The sequence below is a fragment of the Aquarana catesbeiana genome, linkage group LG02 (assembly GCF_042186555.1).
Source record: "Aquarana catesbeiana isolate 2022-GZ linkage group LG02, ASM4218655v1, whole genome shotgun sequence".
Lineage (NCBI taxonomy): Eukaryota > Metazoa > Chordata > Amphibia > Anura > Ranidae > Aquarana > Aquarana catesbeiana.
Genome location: NC_133325.1, coordinates 673,337,423 through 673,365,169, shown reverse-complemented (window position 1 = coordinate 673,365,169; position 27,747 = coordinate 673,337,423). Strand labels below are relative to the sequence as shown.

Here is a 27,747-nt window from a genome sequence, read left to right as displayed (position 1 = left end):
ACCTGGATCGTGGCGGGAGGGGGGGCCCCTCTCCCGCCACCGATAAAAGTGATCTTGCGGCGAATCCGCCGCAGGGACCACTTTTATCAGAAAGCCGCCGCCGCATGAAAACGGGGATACTGGGGTTATGGCAGCTAGCTGCTGCCATAACAACGATATCGGCTGACAAACTTTGGACGTACATCGGTGTGCGGCGGTCCGGAAGTGGTTAACAAATACAAAAGTGGAAAATAAACAATAAAAATACAATATCAATATATAAATATATATATATATATATATATATATATATATATATATATATATATATATATATATATATATATAATAATGTCTTTCAAAAGATATGACCTTTATCAGTACAGTTGGAACAAACACTTAAAGTGGTTCTAAAGGCTGAATGTTTCTGTGTGCAGCGGCACCCCCCTCCCCCAGTCCTTACCTGAGCTCTCTCTGATCCAGCGATGTTCATAATAGCCTCGGCTGTCCTGGGACTCTCCCTCCTCATTGGCTGAGACAGCAGTGGGAGCCCATTGGCTCCCTCTGCTGTCAATCACAGCCAGTATGGAGCCAATGTGGAGAGGGGGGGGGGGAGCGGACGAGCCACGGCTCTGTGTCTTATGGATGCATAGAGCAGTGGCTCAGGAGCAAGCACACAACAGTGCCCCCAGGGCAAGTGTCTTTCTGTAGGGGCACTGCTCGAAGGGTGGAGCCAGGAGCGAAAAGAGGATCAGAGCTGCTCTGTGCAAAACAACTACACAGAGCAGGTAAATATAACATGTTTAACCACTTCAGTACCAGGCACTTAGACACCTTCCCGCCCAGCCCAATTTTCACCTTTCAGCGCTGTTGCAATTTGAATGACAATTGCGCGGTCATGCTACACTGTACCCAAACAAATTTTTTATCATTTTGTTCCCACAAATAGAGCTTTCTTTTGGTGGTATTTGATCACCTCTGCGGTTTTTATTTTTTGCGCAACAAATAAAAAAAGACCGAAAATTTCGAAAAAAAACAAGTTTTTCTTTGTTTCTGTTACATTTTTTTGTAAGTACGCTTTCTCCTTCAATAATGGGCACTGATACGGCGGCACAGATGGGCACTGATACGGCGGCACTGATGGGCACCGATGAGGTGGCACCAATGAGGTGGCACTGATGAGGTGGCACTAACGGGCACTGATGATGGGCACTGATAGGCGGCACTGATGGGCACTGATAGGTGGCACTGATGGGCACTGATAGGTGGCACTGGTATGCGGCACTGATGGGCACTCATAGGTGGCACAGATGGGCACACATAGGCGGCACTGATGAGCACTCGTAGGTGGCATTGATTGGTATATATGGGTGGTACTGATGGGTACGTATGTGTGGCACTGATGTGTGGCACTGATGGGCACTGATATGTGGGCACTGATGGGCACTGACAGGTGGCACTGATAGGTGGCACAGATGGGCAATGACAGGTGGCACAGATGGGCAATGACAGGTGGCACTGATAGAGCATTGCTGGGCAGATCTGGGCATATGGACATAATAGTGCCAATCAGTGCCCATTTGTGGGCACTGATTGGCACAGATTGGGCACATGTGGATGGCCATGGGGTACATACCTGGCCATCCACGTTGCCCCTTCCCTGGTGGTCCTAGTGGCATCCCTGGTAGTCCAGTGGGGTGATCTGAGGGGGGGCTGCGCTGATAAACAATCAGCGCAGACCCCCCCTGCCAGGAGAGCCGCCGATCGGCTCTCCTCTACTCGCGTCTGTCAGACGCGAGTGAGGAAGAGCCGATCAACGGCTCTTCCTATTGACAGCGTGATCAGCCGTGATTGGACACGGCTGATCAAGTGGTAAAGAGCCTCCGCCGGAGGCTTTTTACCAAGATCAGTGTAGCGGTGTGTCAGACTGACACACCGCTCCACCGATCGCCGCGATGCGCGCCCCCGGGGGCGCGCTGCGGCATGTTATCCTGCTGGACGTCGTATGACGTCCAGTCAGGATAACACAACCACTTCCCGGACGTCAATCCGCTATAGGGCGGGCGGGAAGTGGTTAAAAAAACAGAACAGAACTAGGCTTTAATGCCACTTTAAAATCCACATGCTAATCTAGTAAAAGGTAAGTCAATGGCCTAAGACACGTAAACTGCCATTTCCTTCATAAGGTAGTCAACAATTACTTCCACGTTGTCAATTTAAAAGTTGCATGCTGACTACAAAACACCTCTCCCTATGTTATGAGAGGGACTTGGTGTTCTGTAATTATTTCTTAGGGTGACAATGCTGTGCCTTCATTGATACTGTACAGTGCAGAAAGTATCACTGTGTAAAAATACATTTAAAGCGTAACTCCACTTTTGTTGCGAAAAAAACATACCCCCATCTGGGTGATCTATGTACATTACAAAAGATTATAACAACCTTTGTTGCAGATTCCTACCTTTTGTTATTCTGAAGAAATCACTGTTTGTTCCTCTGTGCCGCTGTTCTGAGTGAGTCTAATGGGAGTGGTTTCATAATTATCAATCAGCTGCAGGGCACTAATGAGGAAAGCTGCTGGGTCTGCATCCCTTTAGATGTGTTCCTATTGGAAATATCTCACCAAAAATTACATTTTTGTTGCAGGTATCGCCTGAAATCTACTTGTATGTTAGTGCAGACTTCTGGGAAAATCAGTGAGCCAATCACACAAGCAGGAAATTATATATCTGGGGCTTGTTCAGTACACACTCTGTGTACAGATCACCTCCGGTGGCCATATTGCATTGCATTTTCAGAAACTTACAGTTGCTGCAGATTGAAAAGGAAAGGTATTTTTTTTTTATAACGTTCAATTATAGTATGACTTGTGTTGCAATTATATATGCTATATATATATTTTTTTCCACGAAAGTGGAGTTACCCTTTTAAACCACTTGACCTCCAGATGGTTTTACCCCCTTCATGACTAGGCCATTTTTTTGCTATTCAGCAATGCGCTACTTTAACTGCCCATTGATTGGCTATGCAACACTGTACCCAAATGAAATGTATATCATTTTTTTCACACAAATAGAGCTTTCTTTTGGTGGTATTTAATCGCCACTGGGTTTTTTTTGTTTGTATTATTGTTATTTTTTGCTATATTAACAAAAAAAATACCAAAAACATATTTTTCTTAGTTTGTTATTACATTTTGCAAACCAATAATCTTTCTTCATAAATTTAGGCCAAAATGTTAGTCTACTATATTTCTCGGGCAAAAAAATAACCCAAATCCGTGTATATTATTTAGTCTGTGTGAAAGTTAGAGTCTACAAACTATGGTGTGTGTGTGTGTGTGTGTGTGTGTATTATATCTATATCTATCTATAGAGATGTGTGTGTATATGTGTGTGTGTATATATATATATATCTCTATAGATATATCGTATTTATCGGCATATAACACGCACAGGCGTATAACATGCACCTTCATTTTAGGAGGGAAGTTTCAGGAAAAAAACTTACATTTTAAATAAAGAATTTTGAAGAAAAATAAGGGTCAGTGCCCATCAATAAAGCCTTACCATTGCCCATCTGCAGCCTCACAATTTCCCATGTGTAGCTAGATAAGTGATATTTTTATATCTGTTATAACTGGAATTTTCAATTTATTTAAAAGCATTTCCAGGGAATCCTTTTAGACTGTAGAGGCAATTTCTTGGAATTATAGACAGTGTACAAGTATAATGTCGATTTAGATGTCACTGTTGGAGTGCATTGTTAAATGGAGACTTGGCTGAGGTGATAACAGAATAACATTCAGTAGCTGATTGTTGACGTGTTCTGGTTCACTTACTGACTGTGAAGATGTTCAGAATCTCATGTGCGCTGTAGAATTTTAAGATTGAGAGCATTTTTTTTTTTTTTTTTTTTTTTGCTGTTCTGAATTGTGCATTTAACTGCGCTGATGGTTTTTCAGTTTTGGTTAGATTCTGTTTTAAATAGTCGTGCAATTTTTTGCATCCTCAGGGCTCTGGTAATATTTGGGCACACCTGGTGTTCCAGATCTGCTTTTCTTGCAATAGGATTTCACTTTTCCTGTGGGATCACTTAATAATTAACATGCGTAATTCTGGACGCAGTGATGTCTTCACTGGGTCTCTGTGCCCTCTATGCAGTGCATGCAAATCATGGCTGGTAAGTGAGGTCAGCAGTGTGCTGTACATGGCATCTTGAAAACATCACAGCATCCTGCCTCAGTACTCCACTCAAGAGCCCTCTGCCCTGATGCAAGCAGTGGGCTTGCTCTTGGATGGAGTTATACAAATATCAAACTGTCTTGATGGGAGGGCGTTAATCTGGAGGAGTGGGCATTCTTAGACAGACAGGTCCTGTGCCTGCCTAAGAATCCTCGGATGTTTAGCTTCCCATTTTTGAAAGAACAGCGATCCAGAGAACAAATGGGGGGGGGGGTCAGGGAGGCTGAGGAGGAAAGAACTACAGTAGATGATCCTGAAGGTTCTTCAACCGAGATATGAGGCGGCTCTGTCTGACTTGCTGCAGTTTCTAATGCACACTGGGAGAAGCTCACAGTGTACAGTGAAATCTGAGTAAGCAAGCAAGCGGTACAAGAGAGATGCCTGTACAACTGTGTAAGACTGAAAGTAATGGAGTTCAGTTAAAATTTTAGGAAAACACCATAGTAATAAAATCAGGCCTCAGTTGTGTTCTAGAAAGACTAGGTTCTGAAATCTGCTCTCTGAAAAGTCTGTCCCAAAGAGAAACCTTATGCACACAGTAGTGGGCTTGCTCATGACATTCTCCTATTTCCTAGAAAAACACGTGGCTTTGCTTACGAAAATGTGAGGTTGTGCAAAACCCTCTGTAATAATTATTGGTTTGAGCATCCAAGGCAATCGTATACAAAACTCTTCAGGTCTCCTGAAATATCAACTTCAGCCAAAACCCTTTTTTAGGTTAAGACTGAAAAGGGGTTAGAACCTCTGTTTATATTTATTGTTAGCAGGTATTTATCACGTTATGTCTTTGAGGAGATTTCCCCTCTTTTCCTATCATGTTGACATATTGCAAGAAATATCGCCAATAGGGACATAGACTGCAAAAGAAAGTGCTCTGGGGTTTTATCCCCCTCCTACTATACTAAAATGATTTTTATTTTGGTCTGTGTTTTTATTTTGATCTGTGCCCCTAAGAAGTTACAGGCACAAGGGTGGTTTGACCTGTCGGCTTATAAAACCCAGCATTTTCAGGCACCCGAGGGCACAGGTGCATTGGCTTGATGCTGTACCACGTGGTACTCGCATTAAGGGCCATATTCGTCCAGGAGTATATACCCAGAAAGTAGAATTCTTGTGTTTGGGCATACATCCCTGAATGCCAAGGATCCTAAGCACTAGTACCGCCAAGTGTAGTGTCCAGCCACTACATAGTTCAACCTATCCTAGATTTTGACAGGCTGTTGGCAACTGGGGATGGATGCTGCACTTGTGCCTTCTGGGTACCTGAACATATTGGGATTTTACACCGTCCATGGGCACAAGGCCTTCGGGCCCTTTCTCACACATGCGGACCGTTCAGGTCCACCTGTCAATTTCTCAGGCGGACCTGAATGGACGCTCCATGTACCTCTATGGAGCGATGGATGTCATTGGAGACGTCCGCTGATATCCGATCTGCTAAATGCAGACGGATGGAAACCCTATTTTCCATCCGTCTGGCAAATCGGATGAAAACGGACAGGCGGTCCGTGTTCATCTGGTTCCCTCATAGAGGAGAGCGAAGATCTGACAGGTCCATCCCTGCACAGTGAGCAGAGACAGACCTGTCATCCGCCGACTTAGCGTGGATCAACGGATCGATCCCTGCTGAGCAAGTGGAGTCGGTCACAAGGGACATCTGTGTGTGAAAGGGGCCTTAGAGAGCTTCCTTACTTCCTGCCTATGGCCACACATCACCAGGACAGGAAGTGAGAGAAGGACTATTACATTTTTGGCTGGAGACCACTCTCTCAAATTTTTGGATTGAGTGGGGAGAGACTTAACATTTTTGTCAGGTTTTTTATTTCTATCTTTGAACCCTTTGGGGAGATTCTTCCTATCTCCATGACACCAATATCTATGAATTGGTAAAAAGAGTTTTAAACAACTTGCACGCTGGCGTAGACCTCAGATCAGCTCCAGTTCCTGTATCTTCAGATCTCAGACCAGTCCCAATTCCTGTATCTTCAGAGCCCAGATAAGCCCCATATACTGCACCTTCAGACTTCAAATGAGCCTCAATTCCTGCACCTTCGCACCTCAAATCAGACCCAATTCCTGCACCTTCAGACCTTCAATCAGCCCCATTTCTTACACCTTCAGACCTCAGATCAAACCCATTTCCTGCACCTTCAGACCTAAAATAAGCACCGACTCTTGCATCTTCAGACCTCAGATCAGACCCAATTCCTGCACCTTCAGACCGATGATCAGTGCCGATTCTTGCACCTTCGTACCTCAGATCAAACCCAATTCCTGCACCTTCAGACCTCACACCAGCTCCAAATCCTGTACCTTCAGACCTACAATCGGCTCTAGTTCCTGTATCTTCAGACCTCAGATCAGACCCAATTCCTGCACCTTCCGACTTCAGATCAGACCCAATTCCTGCACCTTCTGACCTCAGATCAGATCCAATTCCTGTACCTCCAGACCTACAATTGGCTCTGATTCCTGTATCTTCAGACCTCAGATCAGACCCGATTCTTGTACATTCAGACCTACGATCAGCTCCGATTCCTGTACATTCCAACCTCAGATCAGACCCAATTCCTGCAGAAACACAGGGGTTTTATTTTTATACTTGCTGCAGCTGGTGGTTTCATTAGGAGGAGGAAGAGGGTAATCGGGCTTCTTAACATAACATCTGCAGGGATGAGAGCCTATGCCTTAACATTATCAGTGCCTCCGGCAGGCCTCTCTGTAATGTTATAAAAGTTGGTAGGCCATGAGTTCAGCCTAGTGAGCTGTCAATGATAGCCTATGGCCCTTGGCAGTCCAGTCTGAGCCTGTGTACGTGCTACATGACGGTCTTCCAGGTGCTGATAAAAAATCATATTGCATGCCCTTCCTAGCATAGCTTAGGTTGACTATCCCTGCTATAGTACATACTGTATAAAGAAATGCTCAGCTGTGTATAAATCACACATTTGTTAGCCAGTCAGAGATATCACTCCAGCTTTTCTGGACTAAGAACTTGAATTTTAATCATGAAGTCTCTCCAAGGAAAGCAAGTTCTGCTTAGTCAGTGGAAACTTAAAGGATCTTTTCCTTCTTTCTCAGAGTTTGAAAAGGAAAGAAAAGGAATACGAGCATGAAATGGAACGTTTGGCAAGAGAGAAAATTGCTACACAGCAGCGATTAGCCGACTTGAAGAATGAACTCAGCCAGTGGATGGATGTCATGGAGATTGACCGAATTGTGCGCCAAACTGTTCAGCCAGAGGATGACCAGGCCTCAACCTCCACAGCCTCAGGTAACCATTATGGGGCCTTCAAATCTACGCAATTAACCTTTTTTCTTGTTTTAGATTACAGAAAAAAAGAGGGAGGCTGATATTGTTACAGAAAATTAACAGTCACAAGATCGACAGCTAGCACAACAGTTGTTTATCTGACCACTGTTGCATTCTTTAACTCCGTGTATCAGATTGAGTTCAGCTCCCCCTACAGTCTGTTTCTGAATAATACAATTTGAGCTGTTTAAATTCCAGGAAAATCATTTGTATCAGTGGTTATTATTTATATCCGTGGCCAATCATCATCATCATCAGTGACTGTAAAAGGAAACTATTTTTTTTTTCTTTTTTCAGAAGTGTATGTTGAGCTTTTTTCTTCTACAGAAGACAAAAAGGTTAAGGATAAACTCCCCCAATGGGAAGCAGCCAGTAAGAAATAAACTTGAATTTTAAACTTTCCCTGCTTTATCTAAAAGCAAAAAAAAGTTGTGTCTATACATTAAATATACCATTGCAAGCTTTTTATTTTTTTTGAGAGGTGGTACCAAACACCCGTTGATCTTCTTCAATGGGTTTTCTGTAAATAAGTGACATTGCTAACCACAGCTTCCCAATGCATTGTCATTGTCACTGCAGAATAGCGTCCCAACACACAATATGCCAGCCAGGCCTGTAGTCCCCGTGTGACTCCAATAGGCAGCCACACCTCTAGGCCTGCTCTGAAGTATTTCTCTGACAGTGGTGTATAACCCTGAAGCAAAAAGGATTCCCTACGACACCTTTTCCTCAGGACAAAAATTTAAGGGGACTTTCACTAGCAAGGACAGCGGGGGCATTAAAAGAGAAGTATGGGTTAACAAAAAAACTAAAACATTCTACTCATCTAGGTGGATGCAGAATCGATCTGATGTTGCATCTGTCCCTCGCCACCTCTGCACTGAGAACTGAGCGATTAAACACCGCTGATCTCTCAGTTCTCCCCTCTGCTGTGAGCAGAGAGTGGTGACTATTCGTCGCCGGCATTCTGCTCTGCCCCTGCAGCACTCACTGGAGTGCTGGGCTGGAGAGGGGATGGAGCGGCTGGCTCAGGCTCAGGTTCCCAGCGACACAGCTGAGAGGCTAAGCCAGCTGCTGGTCCATGCTTCTGCTGCTTATCAGAGCCTGGAGCCTGTGCCGTCAGCTGACAACAGACTTTAGCCTGTTGTCGACTGAAAACAGATCACAGGAGTGCAGAATGAACTACACTCCTGTGATCCATAGGAGAAGTATAGTCAAAAAAGCTCCTTTAAAGTAACAATGTTTCCCAATTGAAATCCTGAACAATGTTTACAAACACTGCTCAAAACTATGTGTTTACATAGCAGTGGTTGCAGTCCCTGCTATGCTATAGTGCAAGTTCCAACTGTCATTTTGACAGCCAGGAATTACTGATAAAAACAGCAGGGGGAGCAGCAACAGGGGGAGAGGGACAGGGCATGCTACGTACAACCTATGTACTTTGGTGACATTTTTTGGCGTGTACATAGCATGCCTGAGATCCTAAGCCTGTTAAAAACACAAATTACCTAATCTGTGAAATTGTGCTTTAGTAAGGATATTTATAAAGCAGTGAATGTTACATTAAGTGCAGTTGAATCGTTCTGGTGAATGCATTTTAATATACAGTGAATGATTCGCCACCAGTAAATGTCACATCCACAGCTTTTTAAATATGTCCATCAGTCTTGACATAGAAGCTAGTCAGTTGTAAGCTGTAGGTTTTGCAGCAAAGCTTGAAAGAGGAGCAAAGACTGTGATTAGTTGTTTTAGGCAACAAGAGAATGAACCTATTACACACTTTTCATATATCGGTGCCAATGTTGTACTATAAGTTCATAAAGTTTGCCAGACATGGTTTCTTTAAGTAGTGCATTTGCTTTGTCACCATGTCTACAAGTTCTTAGAGTGGTACAGCAATCATGCATAAATAGAACCATTTGTACTGGGAGTCACAGTGACAAATGAGCATATATTGCATTCTTACAGAGATAGTTTCTTCTGCTTTTGTAAGTTACAGGAGGTAGATACTTTGGTCTTTCAATATGTTTGTAAAACCTATGTTTGTAAAACCTAGAAGTATATTTTAGCTTTGGATAGAATGGGGAAGAATAAAAACCTTTGGTTTTACTGCTGTCTTTTAGCAGGGCTTCTTTAGAACGGTTTTCCCTCGCTTACTGTCACAGAGACAACTGTTTCACTAACTAGGAAGTCCGGGGAAAAATCTGCAACAGAGACAGAAATAAAAAGCTGACTGGGTTTACCAATCTTTCCATATGCAACTGAAAAAATATATTCTATTTAGATCTTCCTTCTTGTCAGATGTTCTAATCCCCCCCCCCCCCCTTCATAAATAAAATAATGTCTAGGCATAAACTTTTAAAGGATAAGTTCACCTTTACAAAAAAAAAAAATATATAATAAATGCACATTTTTTTTTCCAGGTAAAAAAATATGCATTCATTATTTTTTTTTTTAATTATTTTGTTTGTTAGGAGCCTGCAGAGCATTGCACCCATGATGAGCAGATCGTGGGTGTAATGCCACACCCCTGCAGACAGTTTGTGTAGCTTTCTGCCCATCCCCCCGATATGGACAGTGTTTTATACTATGACAGGAAGCTCAATGAAGTACCTAGAGCGCTCAACAGCAGTGCCCTGGTCGTTCATTGAGAACTACAAGCCAGCAGCCGCAAAGGCTGTCGGAACTTATAGTACAAGGGTGCCTGACCTTTTGAGGAGCGTGGGCCACTTAAGCGACATGGTAACCGGTCGTGGGCTACTTAAGCGACATGGTAACCGGTCGTTGGCCACATTAAGCGGAGCGGTCGGATGACAGGTCCGTGTCCACTCTGTATATGCAGAGCATATATGGACACAGCCAGCTCTCCTCTATGGGCCCTCTGATCTGATCTGCCCAAATGGAAGGAGACGGATCCCCTTCTGGTTTTTTTTTTTTTTTTTTTTTTTTTTTTTTTTAGCGGATTGGATTGGAGGTAGGTGGGTGTAAAGGACACAAGTTCGTTTACATCTGCCGCGCCATAGAGGTGAATGGAGGGTCCAGTTGGTTCAGACCAATCATGTGGAAGGGGCCTAAGGCTGCTTTCACACTGATGCGTTGCGGTTTACCCACACCGCAGGTGCAGTGCAGTTAACCCTGCTGGTTTCTATTATATCCTGCAGGTGTAGCGCACTTTCTGAAACTGCATCAAACCCGCAAGTAATAACAGAAGTCTATGGCTCAGTACAGGTAACCCGCAGGCACACTGCACTACACCTGCAGTCAATTTGAAAGCAGCCCAGTAGCCACTGCAGAACAGATATGCCCATACCATATATAAACTGTGATTTTAGTAATAAACTTACCTTTAATAACAGTCTTCCATTCAGGTATCGCTGACTGTTGCTGTTCTGGGCAGAGTGTATTTGGTATCACTCCGCCTGTGGCAGGAGTCGGTGCTATACAGGAAGCATCGGCTTATGTGGCTCTGCTCCACAGCCACTTGCTTCCGCTACCACCGGCTTCATTCACAACACTGATGCTCTGAGATGGCAGGTCGGCAACCCATGTTCTGGGCAAGCCAACCTGCCATCCCAGAGCAGGAGGTCACGGGCCATATCAGAGGCCTCCGCCGGCCACTGGTTTGGCACCACTGTTGTAATATGTTGATTCAGAGGGATCTGTGAATCAAAGACGTGGACATGTGGGGGGGAGCCCCGCATGGCAGCGCTCTCTTTGAATTGACAGCAAGTGCGGGGAGAAGATAGTTACATAGGTTAAAAAAAGACACAAGTCCATCTAGTTCAACCAATAAAAGGGAGGCAATCGGATATTCCCTGGATCAACTTTACCTATAAAGGTTAGTACCCCGTTATATTATGTACATTTAGGAAATAATCCCCGGCTCGCTGTCACAAAGGGGGGGGGGGGGGGGGGTCGGGGGTCAGGGGGAGAGGGGTCAGATGCTTAACATGTTACATGTTGCACCCTAAATATGGGTGTAAAATGTTCAGAAAGGTGAACTTATCCATTGAAGCAGAAATACACTGCATCTGAGTACCACAAACCAAAAGCGTATTTAATTCATTTTTTATTCAAAGCAAACTTCCCCATCCATCCATGTCTCCATGCTTTATTTTGATGAGAAATTACTTGGAAAAACAACCCTTAGCATTTCTGGCTGTGGCCATCTTGAGTAACCAGTTCGGCTCCAGAACAATTTTTTTAATTTGTCTCATACATCTTCATTTTTGGCAATAAAATTACTTAAACCTCCAGAATCTTTTATAACTTCCGAAAGCAGAGGCCCTGTAGAATAAAAAGGTGATAGTTGCAAATTTTTGTTTCACATGATATTTGCATGTTTATTAAACACAACTGTTTATTAAACGCAAATTTTCCGGAAAAATATATAATAAAATGAATTTTAGTGCAAAACCACACAATAAAATGCCCATTTTTGGTTAAAATATAAAAGATGTGGTTGCATCGTGTAAATAAATGCCAAACATTCCATTTCTTAAAATTGCGCGCGCCCGCGATACGCCAAAAACGATGGTGCCCAAAAAATCACAATAGATGGTGCTTTAAAGCCTTTACAGCTCATCTTTACTTATGCGTGCGCACTATAGGCTTGCTTTTTTGCAGGTGTGCGGGGCAACGGGGGTTTCTGCAATTTTTTTTCTTTTAATATATTGTAATTTTTTTTACTTTTTTCTTTTGTTTTTTTAATTTATTTTAACTTGATTGATATCACAGGTTTTAATAAACGCCTATGTGATAGCATTGGGCAGGTGACAGGTACCCCTTATGGAAACATTAGGGGTCTAATAGACCCCAATGTCTCCCCTGCCCTTCACACCATCTAACCAAGCACAGATCGGCTTGGTTAGATGTGTCCCCTGGCTGTACTGGCCAGGAAAGGGTGCATATGAAACTAGAAGTGACATCACTTCCGGTTTCATTGTTTGCATGTGAGATCGAGACATGGATTTGCCTCAGTCGCACAGTAATTTCTCTCCCCCACCGTCGGTTGTGTTCCCAGGCACCGGTAAGCACGGGACAGCATGGGAACCACGGGAAGGGGGGTGCCACATCACTTTCACTTTGAAACCGGTCGCTGGCTAAACAAAACACGCACACAAGTTGATGACTGCTACTGCCACAGCCATCAACTTGTGATTTAAAGGTTCACTCTTTGGACGTACATAGTACACCCAAAGACCTGAACTGTGTATGGCCATCTTGAGTAAGGGCAGATGATTTATGTAGGATTTACTTCCTGGAGTCCATCTGCCCTTAGTTCAGGCATGCAGGCAGAAGGGTGTGCTTAGCTGAGAAAACCCCTCCTGAAGACTCCTGGGATGTTTGACATGATTCACCTAGGCCTGGAAGCCAGGAAGCAATTAAAGAAATGTAAAAAAAATCGTTTAAAACAAGTAAATATGATATACTTTCCTATCTATTTACTAATGCTAGCAACATAAGGATTCATAATAGTCCATGTTGATTGAGAGAGTGAAGTTCCACATTGAGTAGAAAGTTTCTGGCAGCCTGTGTATTTACAAATTTTGCTTTTATTTTTTTTTTTACTTGTGGTTGCTTAAATGCTTTTTATTATGCCTTTCAGAGGGGGAAGATAACATGGATGAAGACATGGATGATGACAGACCTCTAAATTCATTACCAAAACGTCAGAATCCTGAACTTCTGAAGATGGTACCGTCCAACGCAGCTTCCCACAATCACCATTCCACTGTACTGCCTCAACATGTCTCCATTCAGCAGAAACAAGCTCCCTCTCCTCATGCACAGACCCTCTCCAACCAAGCACTGGTCCCGCCTCAGGCCATAGTGCCAGCACAGACTCATATTATGGCTGCTTCCACAGTGCAGTCAACTGTGATAGCCCACACAGCCACCACTCATGCGTCCGTTATTCAGACTCTAAATCATGTCATCCCAGGGCCTCAGACCAAGCACATTGCCCATATTGCACCTTCCACGTCAAGCCCTGTACAGCTAACCACTGCTGCTCAGCCAATTGGCCACATCACTGTGCACCCAGCTACCATTAATCACATGACCCATCTTGGCCAGCAGCTACCCATTTACCCGCAGTCTGTTGCAGTCAGCCAACCCATGATGAGCCACATCGCTCACACCATCTCCCACCCACAAGTCAATGGAACCACAAACCTTGGCCAGCCTGCTGTTATGGCAAAGCCAACCGTAGGAACCCAGGTGGTCCACCATCCCCAGTTAGTTGGGCAGACAGTCCTGAATCCGGTGACTATGGTAACTATGCCATCGTTCCCTGTCAGCACTTTAAAGCTAGCTTAACGCTCAACTATAAAAAGAAACGAATCAGAGGAGACCATCTTGTTTTCTGTCACAGCCACAACTTCCATCCAGTGATGAAAGCAGCCATTATCTGACTCCTGGAAACGTTGTTTCTTCTGGGGCAGGGAATCCATCTGCAGTATCACACAAGTGACTTGTCTGTCTGGGAGTAGGGCAGTGGCAGCCTTCAGTAATGGAAGGAAGCTTTGGTTGTGCTAGGGAACAGCCTCCCTGAAAGGTTTCCTTTAGATATATAAATTAATTTATCCATTGGACAGTGGAAACTCCATACATTCCTATCAAGTCATGTTCCAAGGAAGAGCTGCGCAGTCACAAGGTGTTTATCCTCATTGGCTTTGGAAAAGGTGTCAGGCTTCATTGTATAGGCCTATATCTTCCCACAAAGGGCCAAGTGCCCTGGATTTCAACCATGCTCATTGTCTCCGTGGCCGCTGCTCATATTGACTATTTTCATTTTGTCCTTTCTACCAGTAATTATCGGTGAATATTAAATGAGACTTTTAATTTCTATCCGCTACTTCACTTACATATTTTTTTTTTTTTTTTTTTTATTCAATTTTTATTGTGTTGTCGTCTTTTTGTGTATCTTTGTAACATACAAATCGATGACCTCTTGCTAATATAAGAAATGGAATGGTTTTCAAGTAAGCATAATGTCGGTTTATACCTTCACCGAGGTGATAGCTGCAGGAAGTATACACTAATGAAAAAAAAAAAAAACTTTTAAAAAGAGTAAGTAAACCATGATAGAAAAAAAATAATTTAAGGTAATTTCTATTCTGTCTCCGAGGTAAAACACGTGGGACAGAAAATGAATTACTGTCTTTCTATTTATAAACATTAGTTATTTAAGTTTTTCTTGCATCAGTGCCTTCTTTTTAAGACATAAAATTAAAATACGTTTTCAAACGTATTGTCCCTGCCTTTTTTAGGACCACTAAAGGCACACACTTCATGAGTTAGTACCTTAGAAAATTGAAAACTGAGGTTTATTTTGAAGCTTTTCTGGTTTACATTAACCACATTGGAATCCTAGTTACCGCCTGCTTCACTTCATGCTTTTTTTTTTTTTTTTTTCCTTTTTTAGGGAAGCTTTTTATAAAAGCTAGCTCAAACGAAAGTGGTACTTCTCATGTCAACAAATCACTTTTTATTTTTTATTTTTTTCAAATAGAAAAAAATTGTAGAGATACATTTTTGTTTTGGTTAACGCCATTGGGATCGATATACTAGGATAGTAGCAAGAGCATTAAAGTGCAATTACCCATATTGACCAATCAGCTTTTAGTGTAGCCATGCCAAGGAATGCTGAATCCTGATTGCTTCCTTTGGGTTACTGTACTCCTATTACTGAAGGTAACTTTTCCTTTGAGCCAGTTCTTGTAACTAGGATCGTCTGTGTTCTGTACTTTCTTTTGCAATAGAAAAATATTGTAAAACACAACAATGTATTAGGATATTTACCGCTAGTAACTAGCGTGTGAAACAGAACCAAAAATGCATATAAAACGTACATTCTAATTACTGAATGTTTTAAATTTAGTTTGTTTAAATTATTGTCACCAATCATTTTACAAATTTCCCAGTAGATTGTCAAGGTATGTTTTTATATTTTGTCATACTAAGTATATATGCGGTATATACTGTCATGAACACCATACAGAGGCAGCTATTTTGCTAGCAAAGTTGGCACTCACAGTAGTGGAGTCAGTAACATTAGTCTGAAATCTAATATTTAGGTATTCACTGGCACCCCTTTCTGTTGATCACTGTTGTCCCAGCGGCTTCTTTTGTTTTTCTAAACTTTATGAAACTTTACTGTTTAATTGTAGAGCCAATGACCCCATAACTGGAGAAAGATGAGTGGCCACGGCTGCTGGGATATTGGTGATTACAGGGAATAGTGTCAGCCCTACAGTTCTGAATCTCAATATACAGAATGTGAATGTCTTCCATCAACATCGGGTCTCTCGTGGGTCACAGCTTCATTGAGGCCCTGTTCACAATGTTGTGCTGTGAAAATGCAGGCACGTCAATGCATATTATCTTAGGGTAGTTTATTTATTTGAATGAGCTGTTTCATGAACTAAAACCCATCAAAATAGCTGCATGCAGCATTTTCAGCAGCGCAAGTGCATTGGGAAGGTGCAATGGGGTGCCGTTCAGAATTATTGCAGAGCAATGGTGTGAACAGGTCCTTACACCACACACAGTGAGAGAGGTTACAACTTATTCAGCCTGGAATAAGTTGTAATATGTGACTGTCTGTATTGAGGTTGCTCAAACTGTTTGTAGCATAAACTCAACAACAGTGATGGCACTTTGTCATTGCTCTTCCCTTTGAGCTATTGAATGAGTCCAGTCGACTCAAAATATTTACTTAAAGTGGAACTATACTCCCCTTGTATCCAGCACCGTCCCAGAGCCCCAGCTAGCCATTGTCATCTTCGGCTGGATCAGCTCCCGGGGTACCGATCTTCGGCCATTTCATTGGCTGGTCAAGATGATGTTCACTGTGACTGTCAACCCTGTGCGGGAGTTCATTCATATCGATATTGCGGGAATATGTACACGGAGCTGCGCTTGCACAGTTCAGTCTACAGGGCATTCAGGCATGTAATGGAATCTTAATGCAGGAGAGACATAGTATGTCTCTTCTGCATTAAAATCCTGCCTGTTTGCAACATTTTTTCCTTACGTTAAGTTCCACTTTAAGACTACGAATATGTGTAAATTTAAAGTGGGGGTTTTCCACTCTTATGTTACGAGTGGGAAACCCCTCAAAGACAATTTAGCTCTATCTACTCTAGCGGAGGACTGCACATAGGTGTGATATGCATGAACAGTATGCCTCAATATAATGCCACACACAGTTTAAAATTGGTACTGTAGTCTATAATGCATGACTTCAGTCCTTGAGAGCTTCACAGCCAAGATTTTTAATTGGCTGCATTGGTTTGTTTTAGAAGCCATGCATAGCAAAGAAACAGGTGGTCATTATTCTGACCCAATCCCCAGCAGCATGTACTTATGTTTATTTTGTTCCCTCACTGCCCTGTTGAGTGTGGAAATCAGCCCTGTGTAAGCCTAAATCGCATTTCCTGTCAGAGCTTATACTGGGTTGGTGGTCTTCAATACCCCATGTCACAGTTCTAGGCTAATGGCCAAGCATTAGTGTCACATGGGGTGAGTCACATGTTCCTCCATTCTTAAAAGTAATGGGATTTGCTGCTGGGGGATCATGAAAGGAAACCTTTTATTTTGCAATGCATGCACAAACTCAGATCTTCTTTAAAGGGAACCTGTCAGAATCAAAATGTGTTGCCGTAGCTGACTGACTTGTAAATATGCAAGCCCTGGGCCCTTCATTCCCATCCTTGCTTCTGTACTTAGTCAATCACTAAACCAAAAAAATGTGTCGTTTAATCCCAAATAAACTTTTAGGCTGGGTTCACACCGCAGACCAGAAGACGCACAGGACTCCTGTGCAGTTCGCACCAGAGCCGCTCCGGAGAAGTGTGAGAGCCGGTCACAATCTCCTGACATGCGAATTGGATACGGATAAAACCACATCTAATTCGCACTGGTGTGAACCCAGCCTCCACGTAGGTTTTCTAGCACATGGGATGTACATCATTTTGGGTGTATGTGCCCAGCTCAAGCCCAGGTGCTGCGTACAGCCACCAATATACGTAAATGGCTGTGTGCGCCTGTGCTCAGGTATATGGCGGCACTCGCATAAACATGAGTATAGTGTACAGGCATATTCCAAATAAATAGAAAAATTGTCTATTATTTTTATACTTCTGTACGTTTAACTTCTGTACGTTTAATTTGTGTTTACACAAGTAGAACCATATACCTGAGAATAGGTGTGCACAGCTGTTTATATCTATGGGCGGCTCTGTGTATCACCTGGGCTTTCTAAATGAGCCAGAATTTAAACTGCACAGGGTCAGATGCTCATGTGAAAGAAGCTCACACCAGCTACATATATTCCAAGTGCAAACAAAAGGTGTACAAATCTAGAACTCTTCAATCAGGTAGTAAGAGATTTGCTGACCGCAGAGCTGCAGTATGCTGGAAGGGGACAGGTTTTTCTACTTTTTCTGTTACTGCTTTCTATAGAAAAACTAACATTGTACACCTTGTTTTGGTGCGCCGGGAATGTATTTGGCTCTTTTAAGCTGATTGGAAATTTCTGTTGGGCTTTAAGCTTCCATTTCACCCTGCGCTTTAGTTAACACACATTTTGTGTGTTGGTGTGCTGAAATATTATTCATTGCATCTGCGTTGCACCGCAATGTAAATGCAAAAATAATTTTAGGTCTGTTATGGTGCATTAGGCCACCCATTCAAATTTAATGGGCTGGCTTAACACAGCATGTGTGTTAAATGCACTACCATGGACCTGACTGGTGTGAATAGGCTCTAAGGGTCCCAACTTCATTGACTGCATAATTTAAGTTGGTGACTCTCTGGGCAGAGATGCAAGGATAAAGATTACGGCCCTGGAGTTTGCATCGATATTAGCAAGTCCTTAGCAACAGGTTTCATATTTGTATGTATTCTGACAGAATCCCTTTTAATGAGTAAGGACTCGTTCACATGGGCATACCTATCCATACACCCGTGTGAAGGGCTGTCATTCTCCACATGGGATGCACAGGTGTTTGCGCATCTACATGCAGGCAGTCCCATTCGTGTCTATTGGGCCACAGCGGTTGTACGGACACAGCCTCTGCTCCCTATTTGACAGGCATGCAAGTGCCTGTTGCTGAACGTAACGTGCATTCGGGGACACACACCCACATGTCTGCCAGATTGAAACCAGCGGCTGTGTCCATGCAGCCGCTGCTTCCCTATAGGCATAAATGTGAGTGCATGTACATTCCAGCCCTCTGCGTGTATGTACAGATCGGCACGCCTGCGTGAATGAGGCCTAAATGCATAATACATGGTGGATTCTGGCTCTCAGTGACTGGAATCATGTTGCCCTGGCATAATGTTTCTGCTATAGTATTTTTGGAGCAAAAGACCACCTTACAGATGTGACATTTTCTGTTCTTTGTTCCCATTATAACTTTTTGTTAGTATTTTTAAGATGAGTGACGTACTAATGCAGCATAATCACGCAAGGAAAGCATGCATACTGCTGTATCATGGGTATCCGATAACACAGTGACACTGAAAATCTTCTTTAGCATCACCCATCGTAAATCGGCATAGGACTTAATAAATTTTAACTACAAGCACTGAAAATTCCTTCTTTTTTTTACCTGTATCATGGAGTTTGTGCCATTACTTTCTTTGTAACTTATTTATTTGTATTATTTTTCATTGACAACTAAACCAATTTTAAACTCATGTTAATAGTTTTATCTCCAAATTTTATATAAACCTCACTCGGGTTCAGATGTGTCCTTTTGAGCCCGCTTTGAGTTGTTAGAATATTAAACTATGTACATAAAGGCATTATTCTCTGGAAATGTTGTAAAAATTTTGATTAATTACAGGCTTTGTGTCAAGGCATGATAGTGTATTACAAATTAATGCACTGCAAATTATTTTATCTGAAATGTGTTAAATGTGAGAAATGTGTTTTTTTTTTCTTTTGGTTTTATTATACCAAATACAGATAATTTGACTTCATACATAATATCTATTTTTATAAAGGCTTTTCTTTCTTGACGCACGCTTTGAGATTTCTCAGACGGGGCAATCAAATGTTTTCAGAGACCATTCTAAGATTAGTTCTCCTTTTAGAGCACTGAACCCGAAGACACAAATTGTACCTAAAATAGTCACATTACAAAGCTTCATTATAATTCAAAAAAAAAAAAAATGAACTACAACATTTTATGTGAAAAGTGAACCTAATAGTTTGCATATCTATGCCCAAAACTTTGTATTTTTTAAGTTTGGGGTGGAATCGGAAAAGGGTAGAACCACTGTCCCATTTTACTGCTCTCTAGACAGGAAGTGAAGGAAAGTCTGCAACAAGGCAATAAAAGCTGACAGAGGTTCTAACATTCCTCCATCTTTCCTCTTGCTGACCTTGTAACACATATGTGTGGTGGCAAGAAAAGTGGATTTTAACAACTACCTGGCTGTGAATTCATGTGTAGCAGTATGTATGACACATACTGTTACATATGCATTCACAGCAGTAGGAGGTTGTCTGCCAAGAAGTAACACTCACTGCTCTGTCATGGCTTCTGATCAGGAGCCAGCGGGACAGGCTCTAATCATGTGACTGCTGTGAGAGCCAGTAACAATGGTCACGTGATACAGAAGCTCCCGGGCATTAAAGCCCACTTAAAGTGCATTTCTATTTTCGCAGCCAAATTGGGATAACACCGTGTCTCCATTCAGATAGCATAACCTAAAAAAATATCAGTTGCAGCTCATCTTTTTTATTTGCTCTATTCTGTACGCTCCAGCAAAAAGAAAAGTATTTTTTTTTATTATTTTAATGAGGGGACTAGGCAGCTCCATTTGCCATAACTAACCCTGTCTATAGTGTAATGACAGACTTAGGACAGTTTCACTCTAAAATGTTGCAGTCAGCTATGACTATTCTTGAGCAACATCTAAAAAGTAAAAAATATATTAGTCTGTGGAATGATGTTTGACTGGGAACAGATAGCAAACATAGTGTTTTGGGTTTTTTTTTTTAATCAAATTTGAGTGCAAAATTGGAAAGGGGTTCAAAAGCATTTTATGTCTGTCTGTACTGCTGTTAGAGAGATTTCCCCTGCCTTCCTGTCCTTCCCACTCTAACAAGACTAAATAGTTATATAACTGCTGTATCTTCAACCGATTCCTATCCGGCCATATTCCAAAAACGGCTGGACGGGAGCAGCACCGATACGGGTGGATGCACCCGTACACCCTCCCACATCGCCTGCTCGTGCACACAGCGGCGGGATCGATGACCTGCTGTGTCCACCGGACAGAGCCGATCATTGTAGCAGGCCGCTGTCAGCAGCCCTGGTATCATGTGATCACTGTGACCAATCACAGCAAGCACATGAACAGTAGTAAACAATGATGTCATTATTTACTACTGCGTGAGCTCTGTGATTGGTCACAATGCACCAGGACCAATCACAGCAGCCCTGTACCATGTAATGGCTATGACCAATCACAGTACTACACAAGGTTTTCATGAATGAAACCTTTACACAGTCTTTTACCAATTGCTTAGTACAGTCATCACTGTACTAAGCAGTCGCAGTGTAAAAAAATAAATAAATTGATGAGTGGTACAGTGCACTGCTCTGGTGATGGCCTGTAAAAAAAAAAAAAAAAACTGCTCTAACCAGTCAGTGTCCCTAATCCCTGCTGCACCAGTCAGTGTCCCTGATCACTGACACACCAGTTACAGTGTCTACTGTCCTGGTGCTCCAGGGCCTCCAAAATGTGATGGGTATTCTGAAAATTGGATGTAATTTATGCGCTTAGAACGCCTGAAGGTTAGGCTTTAAAAAAAGTCTGACACATATGGTACCCCCATACTCAGGAGAAGTAGCAGAATTTGTTTGGGGTGTAATTATTAGTATGCCTATGCCATGTGAGAGAAATAACTTTATAAAATGACTTTGTACAAAAAAATATATATTTTTTTTTTTTAATTTTTCCAAAAATTACAACTTCAAAAAAACTCACCACGCCTCTTACTAAATACCTTGGATTGTCTTCTTTCCAAAATTGGGGTATTTGTACTGTCCTGGCATTTTAGGGCCATGAGAAATGAGGCAGTCAGTACAGGAGTCTTTACACAGACTAAATAATATACAGTGCCTTGAAAAAGTATTCATAACCCTTGAAATTTTCCACATTTTGTCATGTTACAACCAAAAACGTAAATGTATTTTATTGGTATTTTATGTGATAGACCAACACAAAGTGACATAATTGTCAAGCAGAAGGAAATTGATAAATGGTTTTCAAAAGTTTTTACAAATATCTGAAAAGAGTGGCATGCATTTGTATTCAGCCCCCTGAATCAATACTTTGTAGAACCACCTTTTGCTGCAATTACAGCTGCAAGTCTTTTTGGGTATGTGTCTACAAGCTTTGCACATCTAGAGAGTGAAATTTTTGCCCATTCTTTGCAAAATAGCTCAAGCTCTGTCAGATTGGATGGAGAGCTTCTGTGAACAGCAATTTTCAAGTCTTGCCACAGATTCTCAATTGTATTTAGGTCTGGACTTTGACTGGGCCATTCTAACACGTGAATATGCTTTGATTTAAAAAGCTCTGGCTGTATGTTTAGGGTTGTTGTCCTGCTGGAAGGTGAACCTCCGCCCCAGTCTCAAGTCTTTTGCAGACTCTTAACAGATTTTCTTCAAAGATTGCCCTGTATTTAGTTCCATCCATCTTTCTATCAACTCTGACCAGCTTCCCTGTCCCTGCTGAAGAAAAGCATCCGCACAACATGATGGTGCCACCGCCATGCTTCACGGTGGGGATGGTGTGTTCAGGGTGATGTGCAGTGTTTGTTTTGACCAGAGCATCTTCTTTCACGTGTTTGCTGTGTCCCCTACATGGCTTCTCGCAAACTGTAAACGGGACTTCTTATGACTTTCTTCTTGTCACTCCTCCATAAATCCCAGATTTGTGGAGTGATGATGGATTGAACAGAGCTCAGACCCTGCTTTAAACTTCTCCACAACTTTATCCCTGACCTGTCTGGTGTGTTCCTTGACCTTCATGACGCTGTTTGTTTACTAATGCTCCCTAACAAATCTCCAAGGGCTTCACAGAACAGCTGCATTTATACTGAGATTAAATTACACAGAGGTTGACTCTATTTACTAATTAGGTGACTTCTGAAGTCAATTGGTTCCACTAGTATTTAGTTAGGGGTATCAGAGTAAGGGGGGGCTAAATACAAATGCACGCCACACTTTTCAGATATTTGTAAAAAAAATGTGAAGGCGATTTATCATTTTTCTTCCACTTCACAATTATGTGCCACTTTGTGTTTGTCTATCGCATAAAATCCCAATAAAATACATTTACGTTTTTGGTTGTAACATGGCAAAATGTGGAAAATATCAAGTGGTATGAATACTTTTTTTTAAGCCACTGTACACTGATTTGGGTTATTTTTTACCAAAGAAATGTAGCAGAATAAATTTTGGCCTCAGTTTATTAAAAAAAAACTATAAAGTAAGAAATATTTTTTTTCAAATATGTTGGTCTTTTTTTCATTTTATATACAGGGGCGGTGCTAAGTCTACAAAAGATCTGGGGCTAGAGCCCATAGCAGCGTAGTAAAGAAAGTCATACGCTTGAGCAGGCATACACGTGTATATACAGTAATATACGTGTGTGTGTGTGTGTGTGTGTATATATATATATATATATACACCCAAAGAGCCCCCCTTGCATCAGGGTCCCCAGAGAGCCTCCCCCTTGCATCAGAGTCCCCAGAGAGCCTCCCCTTACATCAGAGTCCCCAGAGAGCCTCCTCCTTGCATCAGAGTCCCCAGAGAGCCTCCCTTTACATTAGGGTCCCCAGAGAGCCTCCCTCTTAAAATCAGGGTCCACAGAGACCTTCCCCCTTGCATCAGGGTCCCCAGAGAGCCCCCCCACTTACATCAGGGTCCCCAGAGAATCTCCCCTCCCCCCCCCCTTAGGGACCCCTGCAGAGACTCAGGGCTATGAGCCCCAGATTCGGGGCTATAGCCCCAAAAGCCACCCCCACCCACCGCCACTGTTTATATAGGAAAAAAATTAAAAACCCAGTGGTGACTAAATACCAGCAAAAGAAAGCTCTATCTGTCTCAAAAGTGATAAAAATGTCATTTGGGTACAGTGTTCCAAAGGGTTACAGTGCATTCAAAGTACAAGGCCCGGTTCACATATGTGCGGCCACGGTTCACCAGTTCGGGTGCGATTCAAGTCCGAATTTTTGCCTAAATTCGCATTTGAACTGGACCCAAAGATGCACATGACTCTTCTGCAATCCGGACCGCGGCCGCCCCGGATGTGAATCGGCTCCATTGAGAGCTGGTCACACTCACCTGTCATGCGAATTGGATGCAGAGAAATCCGCATACATGTGAACCCAGCCTGACAGCTGAAGCTGAAAATTGTTCTGGTCTTGGAAGGTAGTGAAATTGTTGTGTACAGGACAGAAAGGGGGGGGGGGGTATCTCTAATGGAACCCCAGAGAGGATTTAAAAAAAAAATGAACAGGGCTTCTGGCCCCCTCCCCGTATTCTATCCTAAACTAAAGGCAAAAGTTTTGACTGAACAAAATAACTCCGCACTTCCAAGTGCACTTGCAGTACAAAGTGGATTTGCCTTTTGTAAATAACCCCCAGTATGTCATCACTATGAGCAAAGGCAGTTCCACATGGCAGCAACTGCGGCCTTAAGTGGCCACCCAGATTTCAGAGTCGTCATTAAAAGCTTGTTAAGCTAATGAATGGCCAATATATGTATTTAGAAAGTAAGACTGCGTGTTATAATAATGTAAGGACCCATTCACACCAATCTTGTTGCAGTAATGTGTAGTAAGTGTTAACTCAATGCTTGTTGATGTACTGCAATGTCCTTCAATTATCAATGACTCCCTATTGCACATGCAGGCCTGCACTTTACCACACAAAAACGTGTGTTGCAGTGCGTATGGGCCCTAAGACTTCATATTGAAATTCTTGCATAAACCCAATCGTGACTGTTCTTTTGATGTACTTGGTGATATTCACCTCAGCTTCAGCATGTTGAAATTATGTGATCGAAATGAGATGGTTGGCAAAAACTGGTTCAATTTTTACATCAAGCTTTACTTGAAATTGCCGTGAAGTAGTTTGGGGGGCAGAAAATACTTTTGCAGGTGCTTGGTTACACTTGTGGTTGGGGAGCAGTAAAAACGGGAGGTTGAGTCCTGTGTCTTTACTGCCCCCTACCCCTTAAGCCTTCGGGGGGGGTGTACACATTGCGTGGTAAAGATTATGTCCCTGGTAGGACTGCTGCCGAGTGTGACCCATTCCAGTGTAATTCACCTGGTTGTGGTGCAGCATTTAAGCCTTGTTCACACGGGGTGTACTACACAGCATAGGCCTGTGGAAGTCCACAAGTGTTCTGTGCATCCCCATTGACGTCAGTTATAATGCAGCAGCTACACAGATGCAGCTCACAATCTGACATGTGTGTGCCCACTGTGTTCGGAGCGGTGCACCCACACAGATTCAGATTGGGAGCAGCACTCATGTTCGCGCAGCCTCTGCATCCCATTGACATCAACACCTGTGCATCCCCGTTGCTGATAAATATGGCCCTCCAGGGGTGTACGCTTTAGTACACCCCATGTGAACGAGGCCTTACAAGGTTAAAACAGGTGGTGAGGGGGGAGACATGTTGTCTCCTCACCACCTGTCAAAAACCTCTGAAAAGTGATCCACCACAGAACACGTTTCAGAGAGGCGGTAAGCACTACCACATATGTAGACCTAGCCTTATTGTGAGCTTGCTGAACAGCTGAATAAACGGTCATTACTAAAATATTGCTGTGATAAATAACAAGGCATAGATGGGCTGAAATGCTTTAACCTTTCTTGGGGGAAAATGCTGCTTCAGGTTTCCTCCAGTGTTCACATAGCTTAGAGTTTAGCAGGTTCTTTTTTTTTTGTCAGTTTCCCCTTTTATAAACAATATGAGCTGATGAATTAGTAGCATTTACAAATACACAAAAGCATAAAGCTGGACTCCAGGGTTACCTTCATACTTGCACAGCTGTACAGGTTCCTCTCCTGTACTGAAATTTCTTACTGATTTCACAGCACACTCCGAGCTTCTCACAGTGTGCATTAGAAGCTACAGCAAGTCCGATAGAGCCAATCTCTTTTGCAGGCAGAGGACATTTAGCATAATTTATCTCTTTGCTCCCCCAGCCTTACTGTCACTGCACTTCCCCTGCCCCCATTCCCCCTTTCATTCCTTGAATTTCAGTGCTTTCAATCATGGAGGTTCTGGATCATATGTGGGCGTTACCTAGGAATGTCTAAATGCAAATGAAGCCTGCCTGGGAACACCCACTTCTGCAGACTAACACCCACTTATCAAGGCATTTCTATGTTTACTAGTGGCGGCTGGTGCTCAATATTTTGGGGGCGGTGGCAAACAAACCTGCCCCCCTGTGGGAGACAGACAGCGGCGATTAGTGTGTGACGGACAGTGGCGATCAGTGGCCTTACCTTAGGAGGTGGATGCTGCTCCTTGCTTCAGCTTGCCGAGGGAAAAGTCAGGGCTGTTGCATTTCCTCCTGGCCAAATAGGCGTTGCTTCTCCTCCCGGCCAAACAGGAAGTGGGTCCTGAGTCCTAAGACTCCCAGCCAATCAGGTCTCAGGACCCGCTTCCTGATTGGCCGGGAGAAGAAGCAGGAAGACATTAGCGAATGTTAATTTGTTTATGTCACACAAGTGGGTGGGCTCAGGGCGCAGTGCTCTGTGCCCCAGGCCCACCCTTTTTTTAAACCAATTAGAGCCGCAGGCTCTCATCATGCTTTAAAAGAAAAAACATTGAAATCCATGCATCCGGCGCCCTGCATGTAGATTAGGGGCCAGGTGCATGGATTAGGGGGGACCACTACTGATGAGTCCCAAGAGTCAGCCCACATCTTGAATCAGGGCTGAGGGCTCTTGAGAGAAGTACTGGGACGGTGCTATGATGTTTGTACAGCACCCTGCCAGCCCCTCCCATCACCATGATCTACCTGCATTGCATAGAAAAACACAGAGACCCACAGAAGCTTTCACTGGATGTAAAGTAGGCAATGAAAGCAAAGAGATTTTATTTTAAAGTTAAATCAAAATAATGAAGGGAGAGAGAGAGAGAGAGAGAAGGAACCAAAAAAAGACAAAACATTAGCAGAATAAACTTCAGCTGTAAATCATTGACGCCCCTTTCACACTTGTGTGACTTGTCCTGTGACTTGGGACTGCAAAGTGGCATGACAAGTCGTACTCCATGATTTCCTATGAGTACCGTTCATATCTGTGTGACTTAAATTTGCAGCGACTTCGAAGTAGTCCCTGCACTACTTTGATCCGACTTTAATGTGATTTGAAGTCCATAGACCTCAAGATTACACAAGCATTGCTTCAAGTCACGTCAAGTGTGAAAGGGGCCTGACTGAGTGAAAATGTTGTTATTAGTATTGGTCATTTTGAAGAACAGATCTTCTTCTCAGTTATATGTGTGTTTTCATGTTTAGTAGTTTTTCATTCTCGTTTTCAGAATCTTTTCTTTCTCTAAGTATCTAACACTCTTTATTTTCAGTGAAGATTTAAAGTGGTTGTAAAGGTTAAAGGTTTTTTTTACCTTTGTGCATTTTATGCATGAATTTAAAAAACCCTCATTGTGCAGCTCCCCCCTCAGCCCCTTCAATCCTTGCCTAAGCCCGATCTCGATCCAGTCATGTGCACAAGACCCGAAGCTCTCCCAGGTATCTCCATAGTGATTGGCGGAGATGATTGGCTCCTGCTGCTGTCAATCACAGCCAGCGGAGCAGGGGGCAGGGTTGAACCACGCCCGACCCAGGAGCGAGCACACATGAGTGCTTGCTATGGGGACACTGGGAGCGCCGTCGTAGGACCTGAGAAGAGGAGGATCGGAGCTGCTCTGTGCAAATCCACTGCACAGAGCAGGTAAGTATAACATGTTTGTTATTCTTTTTACAGAAAAAATGTTCCTTTTTAGGCTGGGTTCACCCCTATGCGAATTGGATGTGGATTAATTCGCGTGACGGGAGATTGTGACCGGCTCTCTATAAAGCCAGTTCACACATATCCTCTGCGGCTGCGGAGCAGCTTGCATCTTTGGCTCCGTTTCAGGGCTGAATTTGTCCCT

At 42.9% G+C, this 27,747-nt stretch overlaps 1 protein-coding gene across 3 annotated transcripts in view; it reads left to right on the top strand.

Moving 5' to 3' along the window:
• Positions 1-19,537, top strand: part of MNT (MAX network transcriptional repressor) — a 121,248-nt gene extending 101,711 nt beyond the window's left edge. For all 3 annotated transcript variants that reach the window (XM_073616697.1, XM_073616695.1, XM_073616696.1), the window contains 2 exons: positions 7,305-7,497; positions 13,145-19,537. In XM_073616697.1, the coding sequence (XP_073472798.1) occupies positions 7,305-7,497; positions 13,145-13,857 (906 nt within the window). In that variant the 3' untranslated portion in view covers positions 13,858-19,537. The remainder of the gene's footprint in view (positions 1-7,304; positions 7,498-13,144) is intronic.
• Positions 19,538-27,747: the final 8,210 nt, after the last annotated feature.